This window comes from Panulirus ornatus, chromosome 42 (assembly GCF_036320965.1).
Source record: "Panulirus ornatus isolate Po-2019 chromosome 42, ASM3632096v1, whole genome shotgun sequence".
Classification (NCBI taxonomy): domain Eukaryota; kingdom Metazoa; phylum Arthropoda; class Malacostraca; order Decapoda; family Palinuridae; genus Panulirus; species Panulirus ornatus.
The window spans coordinates 24,615,297-24,634,856 of NC_092265.1; the positions used below are offsets into that span (position 1 = coordinate 24,615,297).

Sequence of the window (19,560 nt, forward strand, 5' to 3'; positions counted from 1 at the left end):
TAATGCCCGAAACCAGAGCTCCCTTTCCACATCCAGGCCCCACAGAACTTTCCATGGTTTACCCCAGACGCTTCACATGCCCTGATTCAATCCATTGACAGCACATTGACCTCAGTATACCACATCGATCCAATTCACTCTATTCCTTGCCCGCCTTTCACCCTCCTGCATATTCAGGCCCCAATCACTCAAAATCTTTTTCACTCCATCTTTCCACCTCCAGTTTGGTCTCCCACTTCTCCTCGTTCCCTCCACCTCCGACTCATATATCCTCTTGGTCAATCTTTCGTCACTCATTCTCTCCATGTGCCCAAACCATTTCAAAACACCCTCTTCTGCTCTCTCAACCACGCTCTTTTTATTTCCACACATCTCTCTTACCCTTACATTACTTACTTGATCAAACCACCTCACACCACACATTGTCCTCAAACATCTCATTTCCAGCACATCCACCCTCCTGCGCACAACTCTATCCATAGCCCACGCCTCGCAACCATACAACATTGTTGGAACCACTATTCCTTCAAACATGCCCATTTTTGCTTTCCGAGATAATATTCTCGACTTCACACATTCTTCAAAGCTCCCAGGATTTTTGCCCCCTCCCCCACTCTATGATTCACTTCCACTTCCATGGTTCCATTCACTGCCAGATCCACTCCCAGATATCTAAAACACTTTACTTCCTCCAGTTTTTCTCCATTCAAACTTACCTCCCAATTGACTTGACCCTCAACCCTACTGTACCTAATAACCTTGCTCTTATTCACATTTACTCTTAACTTTCTTCTTTCACACACTTTACCAAACTCAGTCACCAGCTTCTGCCGTTTCTCACATGAATCAGCCACCAGCGCTGTATCATCAGCGAACAACAACTTACTCACTTCCCAAGCTCTCTCATCCCCAACAGACTGCATACTTGCCCCTCTTTCCAAAACTCTTGCATTCACCTCCCTAACAACCCCATCCATAAACAAATTAAACAACCATGGAGACATCACACACCCCTGCCGCAAACCTACATTCACTGAGAACCAATCACTTTCCTCTCTTCCTACGTACACATGCCTTACATCCTCGATAAAAACTTTTCACTGCTTCTAACAACTTGCCTCCCACACCATATATTCTTAGTACCTTCCACAGAGCATCTCTATCAACTCTGTCATATGCCTTCTCCAGATCCATAAATGCTACATACAAATCCATTTGCTTTTCTAAGTATTTCTCACATACATTCTTCAAAGCAAACACCTGATCCACACATCCTCTACCACTTCTGAAACCACACTGCTCTTCCCCAATCTGATGCTCTGTACATGCCTTCACCCTCTCAATCAATACCCTCCCATATAATTTCCCAGGAATACTCAACAAACTTATACCTCTGTAATTTGAGCACTCACTCTTATCCCCTTTGCCTTTGTACAATGGCACTATGCAAGCATTCTGCCAATCCTCAGGCACCTCACCATGAGTCTTTTTTTTTTTTTTTTTTTTTTTTTTAAACTATTCGCCATTTTCCCGCATTAGCGAGGTAGCGTTAAGAACAGAGGACTGGGCCTTTTTTGGAATATCCTCACCTGGCCCCCTCTGTTCCTTCTTTTGGAAAATTAAAAAAAAACGAGAGGGGAGGATTTCCAGCCCCCCGCTCCCTCCCCTTTTAGTTGCCTTCTATGACACGCAGGGAATACGTGGGAAGTATTCTTAATCCCCTATCCCCAGGGATGACCATGAGTCATACATACATTAAATAACCTTACCAACCAGTCAACAATACAGTCACCCCCTTTTTTAATAGATTCCACTGCAATACCATCCAAACCTGTTGATATATATTTGTATGTGTTTGGGCATTTATGTATGTATGAGTGGATGAGTCGTTCTTCGTCCATTTCCTGGCACCACCTTGCTGATGCTGGGAAATGGCGATCAAGTACAATAGAACATATGATTAATATGTGTTTGTGATTGCATGTGTATATATGTGTATATGGGGGGATGGGTCTTTCTTCATCTGTCTCTTGTCACTACCTTGTTAAAGTGGGAAACAGTTATCAAGTATAATAATGATAATGATGAAAATGATGATGATATGTATGGAGTTATGGGAGAAAGAATACTGCCCCTGTATTTCCGGGATGTTGTAGAAGACGACTAAGAGCAGTGGGAGTGGGTGGCTGGAAATTCTCTTTTATTGTGTTACTTTTCAAATGGAAAAACAAAGCAAGGGGCTATATCATCTGTTCTTGAAACTTCCTTGCTAACATGGGAAATGGCAAGCATGTATGAAAAAATTGAAGACAGACAGACTCACAGGACTCTCCCTACATGAGGTTCCACAGCGTAAAAAGTGGAATATGTCAGGTGGGTGATATTTAGTGCTTATGCACATGATAATGAGGGGAGTGAGGAAAAGTGGAGAGTGTTGGACACTTGACTGTCGAGTTGGTGTTCAGTATCTTTAGAGTGGAAGTTGCATCTTGGATATGTTGGTTCTTGTGATGAATCAGTGTTTATGCTTTTGGATTTATGGGTAATGTCCATAATGAATACAAGAAAGTACAACTTGTACATGTTAAAGAAGTGTAATTTTAGGTGTGTGCATGATTGGTAGAGTGGTGTTTATGACAGAGTAGAATGGGTGGTGATGGTGGTGAGTAGAGCTATTTAGTGTTTGGTGATGCTTTGCAGTGTGAACATGTATTTGCTGAGGGAGGGAGCTCTATAAGTTTTGGATTTTATCATATGAGAAAGGTTTGAGCTCATTTCTCATTGAGGTTATGGTTATTAGTTATGAAATGTTTTGGGTGGCCATGTACTGTTGCAAAAATTGGTTGCTAAACATGTTTAGGCAAGATTTTGTTAGATTTTTTTGAGGGGATTCTAAGTATTTGTGATTGCTAGGATGTTTTGTGAAGTTTGTTGTTTTGAAAAGTTTGCTTATGAAGGATAGATGACCTGGTGGATAAGTTGTAGTTTAGAGTGGACTAGATGGATTATGTGTCTGAAATTGGTGTTGGTAAGTGTTCTGGTGGAGATTGGTCTGTTTGTGGCCTTTTACATTGGTTTATGGCATAGGGAGTCAGTTTCATGTATGTTTGATATGTGATGCCCAATATGGTTGGAATTTTGTTGATTAGAAGTGGTTGATTGATTTTGCCTATGAGAGGGGATGAATATGTTGATGATTGATTTCTCTAAGGATGTGGACATTCTGTTCTGAGCAAGTTGTTGTTGTGCCTGCATGATGTGCTACATGTTTGTCATTGCTCGTGAAGTGTTAGAGTGCTATGGTGTAAGTTTGAGGTCATCTCTGTATGTGAAGAAAATACACATTAAATAGATTTCTAAGAATATAATGGCTCCTTTATTTGTTATAAGGAGTTTTGCATATCATGAGACAAGATTCAAGATTTCATGAAGAAATTTATAATCTTTGGTATTGCCAAGAGCTAAGTTAAATTACATTTATTCTGTCATCCCTTCTGTCAAGGAACAACCAGATCCAGTATATATTCAGGGGCGGAAGATTGAAGGCAGCCCCCAGATGTTGCAGCTATCATTAGATGGGGAACGTCTCTATGTCACAGACTCTCTCTTCTCTTCGTGGGACAAGCAGTTTTACCCAGAGATAGCTAAGTAATTGAGAGTTGTCTTTATTAAGTTTCTAATTGTGAATTATTTTAAATTTATGCAAGTACAAGGATGGATTCAAGGAATATAGTTAGGTTTAGGATACCAAGTAAAAATACAGTTAAGTAAACTGAAAAATGGAGCTAGATATATGTCATCTAGTTATTTACAACTTTCATTTACAATTGCATTGTGGATAATGTGCATGAAACCTAAGTCAAATATAATGCTCCCAGATCCTCCATACAGTGTGATAAAGTGATCAGTTTTTGTATTCTACTAGATCACTACATAGTAAATATTTTGCACACTAAACTGATTGATCAGGGGAAACTTGCATCAACATTCACCCTTGAATCTCATTGAAAATAAATTGTAGTCATTTCCCTAGTATTATCCTCAGAAGTATCCTTATACATCGCAAGTTCATTTACTGAATCCATCTTTCTTTTCTCCTTAATGGTTTTCTTCATATTCCAATTGCCTCACTTAACCCAAGTCCACTCCCAGGCATCCAGAATACTTTTTTCCTCCAAGTTTTTCCAATTCAAACTCACACTCCCTAATCTATCCATTTGCCTTGCTAAACCTAATAATCTTGTTTTTATTCACATTTCCCTTCATCTTCCTCCTGTCTCACACTCACCCAAACTCAGACACTAATTACTGCAGCTTCTCACTTGAATCTTCTTCCAGCACTGTGTCATCAGCAGACAATGACTGACTGACTTCCCAAGCCTCCTCATGCCCAACAAACTGCATACTTTTCCTTCTCTCCAAGACCCTTCTATTTATCTCCCTCACTTCTCCATCCATAAATAGATTAATCAGCCATGGTGACATCACACTCCCATGTTGCTGACTAACCTTCACATGGATCCACTTCCTCTCCTATCTACCTACTTACATAAACACTGTATGCTCTGATAAAAACTTCCTGCTTCTAGTAGCTTTCTTTCCACAGCATGTATTTTTGAGACCTTCAACAAGTCATTTCCATCAACCCTATCGTGGGCTTTCTAGTGATCCATAGATGCAACATGCAATTCCTTCAGATCCTCTAAGTACTTTACTAATTCTTTATACACTTTATCCACACATCCTCGACCACTCATGAAACCATGTTATTCTTTCATAATGATCTCAGATACAGGGAGTGTTAAGTTTCATAAGTCATCAGTGAAAGAGATAATGTAGGGAGAGGAGAGGAGTCTTCTGTATTTAAACTGCTCACAAGAGGCTGATAGACTTTTTCACATGTAGTAGCTTTTGCTGTGGTTGTTATCACAAACCATTGTATTTGTCATCCTTCAAAAACTAGTGGCTTATAGCACATTTTATTTTACCTTGGTATCATTCCATCATGATATTTTGATATTCCTTGTATCCTGATTCCACAATTTTCTTTTGTTGCACCCAAACCAGAACTGAATCATTCTTTGTCTTAGAAGTTACTTATCCTTGTATTCACTTTTTTTCTGCCGGTTAACTCATAACTTTTCATTTTTGCACCTTCTCATTTTTGCAATTTTATATTTATGTTCTTTTATCATAAAATATGATGTAAATTGCATTGTGATAACATTCCCTTTTGTAGTCTTTGTTACTATAAGTAGTATGAATAATCATATATATAAGGTAAGATGTTGAGTGGCACTTTTGTAGACTTAGATAAATTCATAGTGGAGGCACATTTCCTTCTGTGAAAAAATAATGGAGATGATTTTATGTATTATCATATACAAGTCATCTAATATTAATTTTTCTTGAGTCTTCAGGAATGGATCAGTAATGCTGCAGATTGATGTTGACACACAGAAAGGTGGCCTTACCTTAAACAAGAACTTTTTAGTTGACTTTGGGAAAGAACCTGATGGACCTGCATTAGCTCATGAAATCAGGTATTGAGAAAGTCCAATAGTTTTGTAGTAATGCAGAGTAACTCTTTGGATTGGTATAAATATGACATGATGAAACTAATTGCATTTTGTAGTTTAGGAAAAATCGAAGAAAATGTGTGAGTGCAGAATAGATAAGGAGCAAAACTAGAGGTAGTAGTGCTAGGAGAAAAATAGTAAAAGGTCTGATTTGGTGAGTATCATTGCTGAAATTTACAGTGATATTCAGGGTAGTTTATGAAAGTTTTAATTATCCACCCTTTTATCAACCATAAAATGAAAGCAAAAATGGGTATGTTTGAAGGAATAGTGGTTCCAACAATGTTATATGGTTGTGAGGCATGGGCTATAGATTGAGTTGTGCAGAGGAGGGTGGATGTGCTGGAAATGAGATGCTTGTGGACAATATGTGGTGTGAGGTGGTTTGATCGAGTAAGTAATAATAGGGTAAGAAAGATGTGTGGTAACAAAAAGAGTGTGACTGAGAGAGCAGAAGAGGGTGTTTTGAAATGGTTTGGTCACATGGAGAGAATGAGTGAGGAAAGATTGACAAAGAGGATATATGTGTCAGAGGTGGAGGGAATGAGGAAAAGTGGGAGACCAAATTGGAGGTGGAAAGATGGAGTGAAAAAGATTTTGAGTGATCGGGGCCTGATCATGTAGGAGGGTGAAAGGTGTGCAAGGAATAGAGTGAATTGGAACGATGTGGTATACCAGGGTCAATGTGCTGTCAATGGATTGAACCAGGGCATGTGAAGTGTCTGGGGTAAACCATGGAAAGTTCTGTGGGGTCTGGATGTGGAAAGGGAGCTGTGGTTTCGGTGCACTATTACATGACAGTTAGAGACTGAGTGTGAACGAATGTGGCCTTTGTTGTCTTTTCCTAGGGCCACCTCTCACACATGAGGGGGAGGGGGTCTTTATTTCATGTGTGGTGGGGTGGCAATGGGAATGAATAAAGGCAGCCAGTATGAGTTATGTACATGTGTATATATGTATATGTCTGTGTGTGTGTATATATATGTATACGTTGAGATGTATAGGTATGTATATTTGCGTGTGTGGACATATATGTATATACATGTGTATGTGGGTGGGTTGGGCCATTCTTTCATCTATTACCTTGCGCTACCTTGCTAACACTGGAGACAGCAACAAAGCAAAATAAGTGAATAAATATAAAATGAATGTATTTTTGAATACAGTAATATAGAATTTAGAGTGATGGTTTGTAAAGGTGTTAAGAATATATGGTGTGGGAAGAAAGTTATTGGCAGTGAAGAGTAAGGCATTTGTGTGATTGGGAAGAAAGGAGGTTCCAAGTGAAGTTTGGTCTGTAACGGATTTGATGATGTCACCACAGCTGTTTTACCTGTCAATCATTGGGATGGTAAGTTAGGTGAGTTTGTGGATCATGGAGAAAGTGGCAGGTCGGTTGTCTGTTGGAGTTGGGGGAGGTCTTAGAGGTCAGTTGCACGACATGGCTGTGGTGGCAGATTCAAGTGAGAAACTGCAAAAGCTGGTTTCTGAGCTCGTGAGAATGTATAAAAGGAGGAAGTTAAGAGCTAATGTAAATGAATTTTAGGTTTTTAAATGTAGCAGTAGAGAGAGAGAGGGACAGGTTGGCTGGAATATTAGTTTTAACCTAAGAGAACTTGGAGAAAGTAAAGTTTAGTAGGTGCTTGTGAGTGGATATGGCAATGGACAGAACCATGGGAGCTGAATTAAACTTTAGGGTAGATGAGGGGATGTATGAAAGGAGAGATCTTCAAGACATCTTCAAGGCAAAAGTTGCCCTGAAGATATCTTGAAAAATAGACAAAAGCTTGGTGCCTCTGCCTTTCCGTTTCTAGTATATTTATTGGATTTATCCCCCATGGCATCATTGTGTTTAAAGGCAAAAGTTGCCCTGAAGATATCTTGAAAAATAGACAAAAGCTTGGTGCCTCTGCCTTTCCATTTCTAGTATATTTATGGGATTTATCCCCCATGGCTTAATTGTGTTTATTGTGATATATGTACTGTGGTCACAAAAGACATTTTCTGTCCCCCATGTATTTTCAAAGAAAATGCACAGGTAAAGTTTATTGTGGGTACAGTCTTATGATGCTCTAAGGGTAAAATCATTGCGCACTATTTCACTAAGAGTAGTTTTTCAAATGGTGTGAGTACCAACGACTCACCTCAGTGTGTCTTGTGTGCCATCTTGAAGGAGGGATGCTCTTTACTCTTCCCTGGCTACCACTTGACTGGGAATTTTACTTCTGGGCACTTTGTTTCTCCCATCTGTGCTTCAAGATGGTTGGCTCTTGCCTTTCTAAGGGGGAGAAAGCCTGAGTTTTCACCTGAAAGCAAGAAAATGTGATTACAGGTGAGATTTGTAGGCGCACTGGTGTACTGGGTGCTCAGAATGCTCGATCAAGCGAATGCATTCTGCAATAACTCATCAGTGCCTTGCCTCATTCAGACCAAGATCCTATAGACCCAAAACATGGATCTAGAATTCTTGAGGAACTGTACCAGTTCCATGCCCAGACATATGCAGATGATAATCAAGGGCAGAGGAGAGATGACATGGTACTAAAATGTAAGTGTGACATCGTCTGAAAATGTTATGAGGTGGCAGACAGGGTTTTTTGCAGACACTATGTATATGTGTGTGGGTTTTAGGATATCATTTTTAGTGGAATTCTGACATTTGACATCGCTTGTGAAATCATTCATCATTTGTGTTTTTGGGAGCTGTTGCTTCAAGTGCTGGCACTATGATGGCCCATGTATCCAAGTTTGACCTGACCTTTAATCATAAACCTACTAATCCACTGGACAGAGGTGGTTAGTGAAGGGCAAGAAGCATTAACTTTACTAGAAGGATGGGTTAGTGGCTTCTAACCAAGAGAGATCATGGAGATTTTTAGTTCAGGGGACACTGCCCAGAGAGAAATATTCATTCTTCAAAACTTAGATTTTTTTGCATTTGTCCCATCGTTGCCTTACAGTTGAATTGAATGAACATAGCTGTTACCTGTCAGTGCTTCATTGGGAGTTTTCAGAACCATGAACTGTTTTTCTTGATTGCTTGTTTGTTTGTGTTAGGTTTTCACAGGGACATGCATATCCTTCCTTTCCTTGTACACTTACTTGCATATGTAGGTGTGTGGATTTGAGGCTTTTTAATTTTTCTGCAGATGGAATGGAGGTTGTGTATGCACATTAATAGCAGCAAATTTAGATTAATTCTTTATGACAAACTAAAAAGTATTGTTGGAAAATTTCCTTCCTGTATTTTCTAAAGACTTTCAGGTCTGGACTTGGTTACCAAAAGATTATTAAATTTCTTAGTAGGTTGTTTTTCTACCATGTAGCATTATTTGAAGTAATTTGTAATGTATTGCTTTAGTCCTTATGATGTATCACAGTTTGATGTAACTAATGGTTTTAAAAAATTTGATAGGTACCCAGGTGGTGACTGCACATCAGATATTTGGCTTTCACCTGACTCACACACATGTCATCACAACAAAAAGCCTGAATCTTTCATATCATCCAAGATTTAAGGGTTATACGATGTTCTAGCAGTACTGAAACTGCTTAGACCATTGCAGGTATGCAAAGATTAGGTCTTGTAAAGAGAAAATATTAGTAATCTAACCAGTGATAATATGCGTTTGTTTTAAGCTGGTAGAATCTTTGACACACAGAGGTGTCAGTTGAATAGTTACCGTTGTTAGGACTAGGATTATTTGATGATATATTTCTAAGTCAATTTAGTTGTGCTTTTACTTTTCAGCTACGAAATGTAGATTCACCGAGTAACCATCTACACTATGTTTGTGGCCCACAAGTAAAAGCTGTATGAACGCATGCCTTAAGTGTAGGGAATTATATTTGGATTTCAGAAGGTTGATGATAGCTGTATATTTCATGATAATGACACCTCAAAATACATACTTTTTGTTGCTAGAGCTAAAGAATTGTAAGAATAGTAATGTATATTTCTAGGGCTGTGGTAGCATTATTAACCAGTTGTGTCATCATTTGGTACTAAATAGAGGAAGAACACCAGCAGATTTTTTATATGCTATGTATTCTTTCAGTAGAAAATTGGAAAGAGGTTGAAGAGATATATTTAGCAGTATGAAGTGGTACTTCTGTGTAATGGTGTATGTGCAGTATTACTACATAGCTGAAGTAAATTGCTTCAAAAGGGGTTATTTTCATGTTAGAAAAGAGAGCAAAGTGTCATGTCTATTCACTTTATATAATAGTACAAGTAACTTAGGATCATATGTATATCAATTTTCTTCATGCACTTCATGCATGCGTACTTTTGTATTCTCTTAGGTAAAATATGTTTACACATGTACATACATGCGTGCATGTAGATTAGTAGAATACTTGAAGTTGGGGAAATGGTATATTCATTGAAGATTGAAAAGTTCAAAAATTTTGTAATAGAAAAGATAAGTGAGAACATGGGGCCCCATGAGTGTAATAACTTGTAATTTCCTATTTGTACAGTACACAGGATCCTCTTTTAAATGTCTTAAGTGAAAGCTGCATTAAATAAAAAAGTCAGGTTTATCAAAGACTAGTCATAAAAAGGGATACATTTTTGGGGAATATTTCTGGATACATTTTCTTGTATATGCTCTTTTGTGTTATGTCTGTATGTTAAAGATTATCATACAAAAGAGTAAAGCACTGTACTGATTTTGATAGGACTTCATTCACTATGATGTAGCATTAGTACATCCAGTTTTATATTAAGACTGATAGTTTGTCTATGTTCTTTCATGTCATTAGCATAACCACTAGATGCTGGGCACTTCTTAATCATTTAGCAGAGTTTGATAAGGTTTTAGCCAACCAAATCTTTGATATTCTGTTCAAACTTGACAGCTGGAGGAGAAGCAGAGGATGACTGAAATAACTTTTTTTTTTCTAAAGATCCAGATGCAAGGGCAGGAAAATACCACAGTGTTTGCACCCTTATACAATATAAAAGGATGTGCATTGTATTGGATGTATACTATAGAAGTACTTGTTTATTAATCTCTAGATTTTTAACCTACAGAGGCTATGAGAATTATGTATAATGGATTTACAACAATTTGAGAGCTTCAGTATCTTAAACTGCAACAGAAAATGTGGCAACAATGTGCATAGGGCATTGAGGGTACAGTTAATCAAAACAAATTGTGTGTGTGGGTTGCTGTGACACCTAGCATTTTTAAGTGAATTGTACATGAATAATTGTAATGCACTTGTATGTTAGAAAAGTGGATTGTGGGCAGAATACTACATAGAGCATATCCTAATTAGTATCTTGGAATTTAGTAGGAAGTATTTGTTCATTACTTGTTTTAGTTTTATGACAGGTAATACTGAATCTACTTTAAATGGGGACACATCGAATGAGGAGCCCGTGTACAGAGAGGGAGTTGTGCAGTTATGTGGCCCCATCTTGAATTTTTTTGTTTGTACAGTTTTTTAAACTTTTGTTTACTGTCAGTGTGCATATCTGATCTTTGCAATTCTAAAGAGAGTGGAGAAAGTTTTAGAGAAAAATGTATGTGCAGCATTTTTTCATTTAGAAAAGGCATATGTATGTTTTGAATCCATATAGAGTGCCTTCAATGTACTTTAATGTTGTTGATAGCTTCTATAATGTGAGTATTGCATATGTGAGCTTAAGTAGGGTTATAATTGCTGGTTTGAAGTATATGTGTTAACTCTGTTAAAGTTGTGAGATGTCACTTTGGTCATTTAGTCTTCTCACAGAGGGGGGCTTTGCCTGAGATGAGAGTGAGGATGGGCGATTGCATTATGACACTTAACCATGGAGAAGCAGAAGTGAAGTTGCTGCAGTTGTTTTATGCTAAATCAAAGGAAGAGTTAGAGTGGTGGGCTAGTTAATCGATACATGTACAGGAAAGAGGCTGAAAGTGATTGCAAATGAAATTGTAATGAAAGTTCTTGAAAAGGTTAGGTCAGATATAAGAATTGTTGTTCATGTTGGAGAATTATAAGTGGTGGATTAGTTTTAAATATTCTGAAATGAATTTTAGTAAGGATGTTATTGGGAAAGCTAAGTTGAAAACAGTCATTCAAAGGAAAAGAAATTCTGTACTGAAAGCTCTAATTACTGTTTTCAAAAGGATTACACCTTTAAGAGTTTGAAAATGATTTAGTCTCCCACATTTCAAAGGAGGAAGTAGGCAATCCCATAAAACTACTAAGGAAAGGCACTAACATCATAAGTCATTAAGAAACCCCCCTTCCTGCATAGTTTCAGTAGCAACAGATATCAACATTAAACATAGTTCCACTACACATACACAAAAGATACGCAACACCATCTTACTCATATTTGACAAAAAATGGTCAGCTAACTTTATTGCTGGCTTCCAGGCTTCATCTCAAAATCCTGAGGCTCTTCAATGGAGTTTTCAGAGGAGTAGGATTTTCTCTAACCCATTTCAAACCTTTTCAGTCTTGTCCAACATGACCTTCCATCACCTCAAACAGAACAGTGGGAAAGTCCCCCAAATGCAGTATACCCCACACTCACCTCATCCCACCTTTGATGGGGTAGGCTGTGTGTCAATAGTGCTCTTGGACTGCCAACAGGTTAACTTGTCGACCTGAACTCTCTCCCCCTACCCCCGAACTCCCAGCTTGATACTTAGATTATACCAGATTTGACTGACCATCACACATGAGTGTCTACCTTCAATGAATTTGATTGTGAAAAAGTGATACATATAAGATACCGTTACAAGTGAATCAGTGACTCATTCTGTGACAGTCTATCTATAGGTTTGTGTTGAGCGGCAGTTGCCTTCTGGCATATTCTCTGGCCCTCTGACCAACAAGGGTCAGAGGGACAATCACATTGTACAAACCAGGACTCCGACAGATATCGGCACCATACCACCAAGACTAACTTTCACTGACATAGACACCCATCACCACAATCACCTTCTACTAACCACTGCTGGTACAGATTCAAGAATTGTCCTGTACTTAATCCTGTAAATTACAGAAACAGTTCATGAACAAATGCATAGCTAAGCAAGTGGATAGCTTAGTTTTCCCATGATTATGTGTATGTCAAACCACTGCATTACTGTAACAACCATCATGAAAATATTTATCACTTAATGTTCACCATTTAATATTTAATGTAACACATTACTGCAGTTCATCAATTATGTAAATATACATCTCTTAATGGTCACTATTAGATACACATTGTACGTTAAGACAATACTACAGCAATTAAGCCAGTGTGCAACTTTATATTGTATGATGTTCAACTAATCGCCACTGAATGTGTAAAACATAGAATTACTCTGAAACTTCCTGTACTATGTAGATATACTTCACTCTTGTGCTTATCCAAAATTTAGAAGTATCCAGCCCTACCTTGATCTTAAGCTCTTTTGTGATTAATTAACCAGTAACTATTATGACCCCCTTATTATGTAATTCTTCAGTCATATATTTTCAGCTGAATGGCTGCTTGAATTTAATAAACCTTTCTTTATCTATCTGTTTATTTATAGTCACACCACTGCACCCATACAGTAGGTAGTGGTTGGTAGGCAGCCACCAACCATGGAAGTATCTTACCGGTACTACCTGCTAGGGTATTGAAAGGGTTGGTGACGGCTGAGTAGTGAGTTTGCACTTCACTGGTTGTCAGGTTGCACTCCTTTGACCCAAGTAGTGTCTTTTCTTTCTGCCTCACCCACATGGGGAATGCAGGCATTCTCTACACAAACATACAGTCTCTACTTCAAACATAACACTTGACAATACTTAACAAATACAATCATAACTTGATTTTCTTGCCGTGAATACTGTGTGTTAGCCTTGCCTGTAGGCAAAATGATAAGAGCAGTAGATAGAAGTAGTAGGAAGGAACTTGAGACAGGAACATGAGGTAGTAGTAGGCTGGAACATTAGGTGGGCACAATAGGGAGAAGTAGCATTAGAAACATTAGGTAGGAGGCTCTGAAAGCAGAGTTGCCCTCTGCCAATGGTCTGTTAAGGTTGAGGCACTAAAGGTTAAAAGGCAGCACAAGTTCAGCAGTAATAGAGAGAATTTTGCCGTGGCCACCCTCATGAGGGAGTTCCCAAAGGGAATGGGCATCAGAGATATAGATAGATAGCACCCTGATGCTACTCAATCAATAACAAACATGCAACACATCGTGCAAGTAGAACATTAGCTCACCCAAAATAGGATGTTTGCAGAACTGCAGAAATCTGTCATCACCTCAACCCCTGACAGACATGAATCTGAAATGCACCCTCCCACCATCCTGAATGGTCAACCACTATTGATTGACAAAATTCTACTCTACTGGGCATCATATAGGATGTTCATGATATTTACTTCCCACTCCACAAATATTATCAGACAGGCAATAGATAAACTAGATAATCTTAGAACACTTATAGGTATCAGATATGGACAAGAAAAAGAATCCTTTAGTATCCTTTATGAACAATTCATCTCTTCCACTTAAAATCAAGTATAATGAGGCTGCAAACCTCACTAAATTGTGTACTTAGAACAGTCACAGGTTGCCAAGCAACCACAAACATTCAGTAGCTGCACAAAAAGCAAAAGTACCTTCTACAAATTCTCGCCTAAAAATGCTTGGCTCTTTGTTTGCAACAGCATTAACCCCATCCCTGGTAAACCACTCGCATCCAACCAACATCCCCAAAGAAGTAAAAGGTGTACTGCTGTTACCTTCCACAATCTATACTCTCCGATCCCCTACAACAGTAACGAACAGTGTACACTAATAATGTAATAGGTGCTAAGGAACAGCTCTCCCAACCCACCCCTAAGCTCCATACCACCAAATGTACACCCACATGAAACTCCATTCATCAAACCTGTCAGAGATACTCTCTCATCTGTGTTCCTGACACCACCTATCACTACAGCATTACAAACACTGATTCACCATATCACAAGACAATTTGCTTAAGTAAAATGCCCTTTTTTATTTTGGATTATTATGATACAACCAGTTTTGATATTTCCCTGAATAATTTCCAAGACTGTACAGAGTTCCATTTTACCTCATCCTCTTTGATTTCTCCAGCTTCATGATTGTGCACTCATAAAAAGTGTATTTCAGCAGGTGTAAGTACCCTGTACTGGTGGGCTTCAGCAGGTGTAAGAACCCCTTACCAGTAGGATTCAACAAGTGCAAGTACTCTATTCCTGTGGGCTTCAGCAGATGTAAGTACCCTGTCCCATGAGGCATCAGCAGATTCACGTACCCTATACCATGAGGCATCAGCAGATGTAAGTATCCTATACCAGGGAGCCTCATCAGATGTAAGTATCCTATACTAGTGGGATTCAACAGATGCAAATCTGCTATACCAGTTGGCCTCAGCAGATGTAAGTACTGTATATGAGTAGGCTTCATCAGATGGAAGTAACAAAGAATCCTCTCATGATTTTAGCCTCTAGCATGGCCTTTCTCAGTCTTTCATCAAAGCCTTTTGTTCTTCTCTTCCATTATTTCTCATCCATGTATATATATCAGTGGATCATCTTGTGCTGGAAAAAGGTGTTTGCAAGGAATAAACCTCTTTCAGCACAAATATCCACAAGACAACTTCCATTATCATTTACTCCAGATGCTCCCCATTTACGTACTATCTCAGCAATTTCAAGACATCCCACTTTCGCATTCATATCACCCAATATGACCATATTTTTCTCATTCTCAAAACCGTTTATACAGTCATTCATATTTCTCCAGAAAAGCTTCATTTCATTCCTTACCTCTTACAGTCTTCATATTCACAGGCTAATTTACGCATACTCATGTATACTTCACAATCCCAACCTTTCTTTTCACCCACAGTATTCTTGATCCATTCCATCCATGCTTTGTAACCCTCCCATACTCTTAGTGATAGCATAATTGCACATCCTTCTATCCCTCTTCCCTGATAATTTTCACTCATTCCTGTCCATACCACACCCCCTTCCATGCCCTCCCATAACTTGCATAACTTGCATTCATTACTCCACACACCCTGACCAAGGCTATGGGTTTCCCCAGTCCCAGCACATCCACGCTACAACTTTTGTACCTCTCCATGATCTCCCTCCTTTTACTCTCCCGTCATCATCCCATTCACATTCAGCACCAATACCTTCAATTGCTCATCTCTTTTACCCTTCAGCATAACTGGTGACTCCATTGCTGCTTCAGCCTTTTGTGCCTCACCCTTGACAGGTCACTGGCAGAGGGCAACTTTAGCACAGTGTTTCCAGAGGCAGCAAGGCTCCAAAATTGTCTAAAAGAACTAAAAAGTGACCGCGCACAGGTGTTTGTCTAAATATAGGCAGATATAAGTGCCCTATACTGATGATCTCAGCATATATGTAAGTATCCTATACTAGTGATCCTCAGTAGATGTGAGTACTCTATACCAGTGATCTTTAGTAGATGTAAGTACCCTATACTGATGGGTTCAGTAGATGTAAGTGCCCCATACTGGTAGGTTCAGCAGATGTAAGTACCTTTACTAGTGGATTCAGTAGATGTAAGTGCCCTATACTGGTGGGTTCAGTAGATTTAAGTACCCCATACTGGTGGGTTCATCAGATGAAAATACCCTATACTGATGGGTTTAGTAGATGTAAGTACCCAGTACTGGTGGGTTCAGTAGGTGTAAGTACCCTACACCGGTGGGTTCAGTAGATGTAAGTAGCCAGTATTGGTGGGTTCAGTAGATGCAAGTACCCAATACTGGTAGGTTTAGTAGATGCAAATACCCTATACTGGTGGGTTCAGTAGATGCAAGTACCCTGTACAGGTGGGTTCAGTAGATGTAAGTACCCTATACTGGTGGGTTCAGTAGATGTAAGTACCCTATACTGGTGGGTTCAGCAGATGTAAGCACGGGATCTCAGTGGACTAAGTATGTTTACATCATCAGAGGAGAGGCATCTTGTATTGTGGGGTCATTTCTTTTGTAGTTCAAGCTAGATATATCAGGTACTTGGATTCTTTAGTTTCCCGGGCGTTGAGTGGGTCTTTTGTCAGCAAGCGTCGTTCAGAGCTAAGCTGCTGGAGTCATTATAAACACCATTTATATAAATCAATGGACGTCGAGAAATTGCATCAGAAACGTAGCTTGAAGCTTGTGCGTTAATTGTGACCATATTACGTTTATAATGAATTGGAATTACTGGAAACAATGTCTCCCTCTATGCAGGTATCAGTCTCACTTGGCAGGATCAGAAAGATGCATTTATATGTAGATCCTGACAGACTCTCATGTCATTTACTCTCTCCAAATGCTGATAGACATACGGCTTTGTTCATCATATTGCCCCTGAAGCTGCTAAAACCTCATACTACTGTCAAACATACGAATCCTATCCCTCATATAACTTCTCAAGCTGTAAGAAATATTACAGTTATATCCTCCATACTGCTTCCAAGCTGACAAACGTACTTTGTCCCTCATATTGCCTCCCAAGCTGCTAGATGTACGTTTCAATTCATGCTGCTCTCAAACTGTCAAACAATTTTATCCGTCATATTGCTTGTAGGGTGCTAGACTTTATCTTCTGCACTTCACCGAAGCTGCTAAACATACGACTCTGTCCATTATATTACTTTAAATGGCAGCATGAGTAATAAAGTCGTACCTCTGGAAGCTTGAGAAACCGTATGAGGGATAGGTGAGTGCGCCTGGCAACTGTGAGGCAGGTTTGAGAGACAGAGACTTGTTTGGAAGCTTGAGGGATAGAGAAGTGGCTGTGACTACTTTAGGAACAGTATGGGAGAGACTCCCGGCGGCATGACGGGAAGAATGAGTAAGGACATGCATCTGGCATCTAATAGGGTAGAGACGGACGCGTCAGTTTCAAGGGCAGTGAAAGGGAGAAAGACGTGAGTTGGGCAGATTATGGAACGGTATGAGAGAGCCAGTCGGGCAGTATAAGTGGTAGAGACTTGCGGCTGACAGCTTTTAGGGCAGTAGTATGAGGGTTAGGGACATGCACCTGGTAGCTAAAGGAGAAGTATATGTGACAAATACGTGTAGGACAGCTTTTAGGACAATGAAAGGGACAGAGACACTTGTATATCTGTATGAGTTGAGACATGCATGTGACAGTCCGGGAGGTGGGGGGGGGGGGGGGAGTTTGCCTGTTGTATGGAGGATTGTGACGCGCCTGAAAGCTTGAGGGGCGGAATAAGAGATATGGACATGCGTTTGGCAACTTGAAGGGCAGTATGAAGGGTTGAGACATGCATCTGGCAGATTGAGGGGTAATACCGTGTATCTGGCATCTTGAGTAGAGACGTGCTCTTTTCTATAAAGATCTATAATATGTATCCAAATAGAAAAGTGATACCAGGAAGTAATAGGTTCACGGCAGATTGACAGGGAAATAAATGATGACCTGTTTGCTACAGGTTGCTTCAACGTAAGCATGGGACAAGATTGATAGTGATGTAGAAGAGTTATGCATGTGTCTAGTGGATTAGGGAATATTCACAGAACTATATTTCGATAGATGATTTGCAGTACGTTGGAGTGAGTGTAATGGAAACGGAAAAGGGATGGGGAAGTTTGAAGAAGGGTTAGGAGATGGGAGGGAGTGGAGTAAGCTCGAGTGTCTGCAGCTGCTTAAGGAGATGTATACTGGACGGTGGAGAGGGGATTGGATTGCCATGGTCACCGTCCTGGACAGTGGCAGTGATCTAGTACAGATGGTGCAACCAGAAATGTTCATACGTCTCCTTTGCACGAGGACAGTGTACTCTCTCTCCAATGCCCGCTTGTATATGTTGTCCAGCCATCAGCACCCTATCCCGACCAATAGGCACAGGTTAAAGGCCAGTGTTGTTTAGTGATGGTTGAGAACGTAGTGAGTTTCGTTACGTGGAGGGTGTAGTGATGATAGTTTTTTTTTTTTTTTTTTTTTTTTTTTTTTTTTTTTTTTGAGAGAGAGAGAGAGAGAGAGAGAGAGAGAGAGAGAGAGAGAGAGAGAGAGAGAGAGTGCAGGTAGCTCGCCTGCGAATGTTGAAAGTTTGTTGGTAGCTTCACCATCAGAAACTTGTTGTTTGATATCGCTTCGTATGAGCCGGTTGTACGGCTATATTCCCAGGGCTCGGTTGTCTTTAAATCAAGAACAAACGTCATGTTGTTAGCCATCAGAGTTCCCCCTCCCCTCTCGCTTAATCGTGAGAGAGAACGAGGATGCCCTCGAACGCGTGCATAGTGAATGGTTGAGATAGTTTGCTGCAGTTAACATTCTCTCTCTCTCTCTCTCTCTCTCTCTCTCTCTCTCTCTCTCTCTCTCTCTCTCTCAACTTCTACTATCACAGTTCTCTGGAGTCATAGAGGTACAGTATTTCCTCTGCAATCACACGCTTCCACCCCCCTCGGCCTCGTGTCTTCAGGCACAACCTGGACTTCATTGAGCATATATCTACTTCCCGTTTTCACTTTGCTGACTAGTTTCAACCATGTAGCGTTTGAAATGATTTGGGCAAGGGAAGCTTTGGATGTGTTTAGATACGGGTATTCAAAACTATTCAAAGCTTTGGCAGTCCCGATGTAACACAGTTACTGGAGGTTAGATTTGTTCGTCATTGGTAGTGATGTTATATACAGACTCGGGAGTAAACGTTTTATTTCGAACGCAGCATCAAACGTAAAAAACGTTTGTAAGTACAACGAAGTACTTTGTCAGTGACGAGAGTATTGACGCTTCTTTAAGAACATGTCTGCAAATGTTTCTTCCTCCTCTTTTACCTCATTAATGAATGTGTTTATGTTCTCATTGGTTTTCATAACCATGTAATTCTGTGGAGTACTTTATGACACCTTAAGGTGACAGGAGCAGCGCGGTGAATATTATTAATGTCTTGCAGGACCTTAAAATCATCAAGAAAGTCGTAGTTCCTCGCTTAGTTATGTCTAACTGAAGAATGCGTACTGAATTTTC

General features: G+C 39.6%; 1 protein-coding gene across 1 annotated transcript in view; it reads left to right on the forward strand.

The window, feature by feature from the left end:
* LOC139761986 (methanethiol oxidase) overlaps positions 1 to 13,096 on the forward strand; it is a 38,546-nt gene extending 25,450 nt beyond the window's left edge. Inside the window, exons 9-12 of the mRNA XM_071686757.1 lie at positions 3,503 to 3,648; positions 5,421 to 5,543; positions 8,995 to 9,145; positions 9,331 to 13,096. Of these exons, the coding sequence (XP_071542858.1) occupies positions 3,503 to 3,648; positions 5,421 to 5,543; positions 8,995 to 9,097 (372 nt within the window). The 3' untranslated portion in view covers positions 9,098 to 9,145; positions 9,331 to 13,096. The remainder of the gene's footprint in view (positions 1 to 3,502; positions 3,649 to 5,420; positions 5,544 to 8,994; positions 9,146 to 9,330) is intronic.
* The last annotated feature ends 6,464 nt before the right edge of the window (positions 13,097 to 19,560 follow it).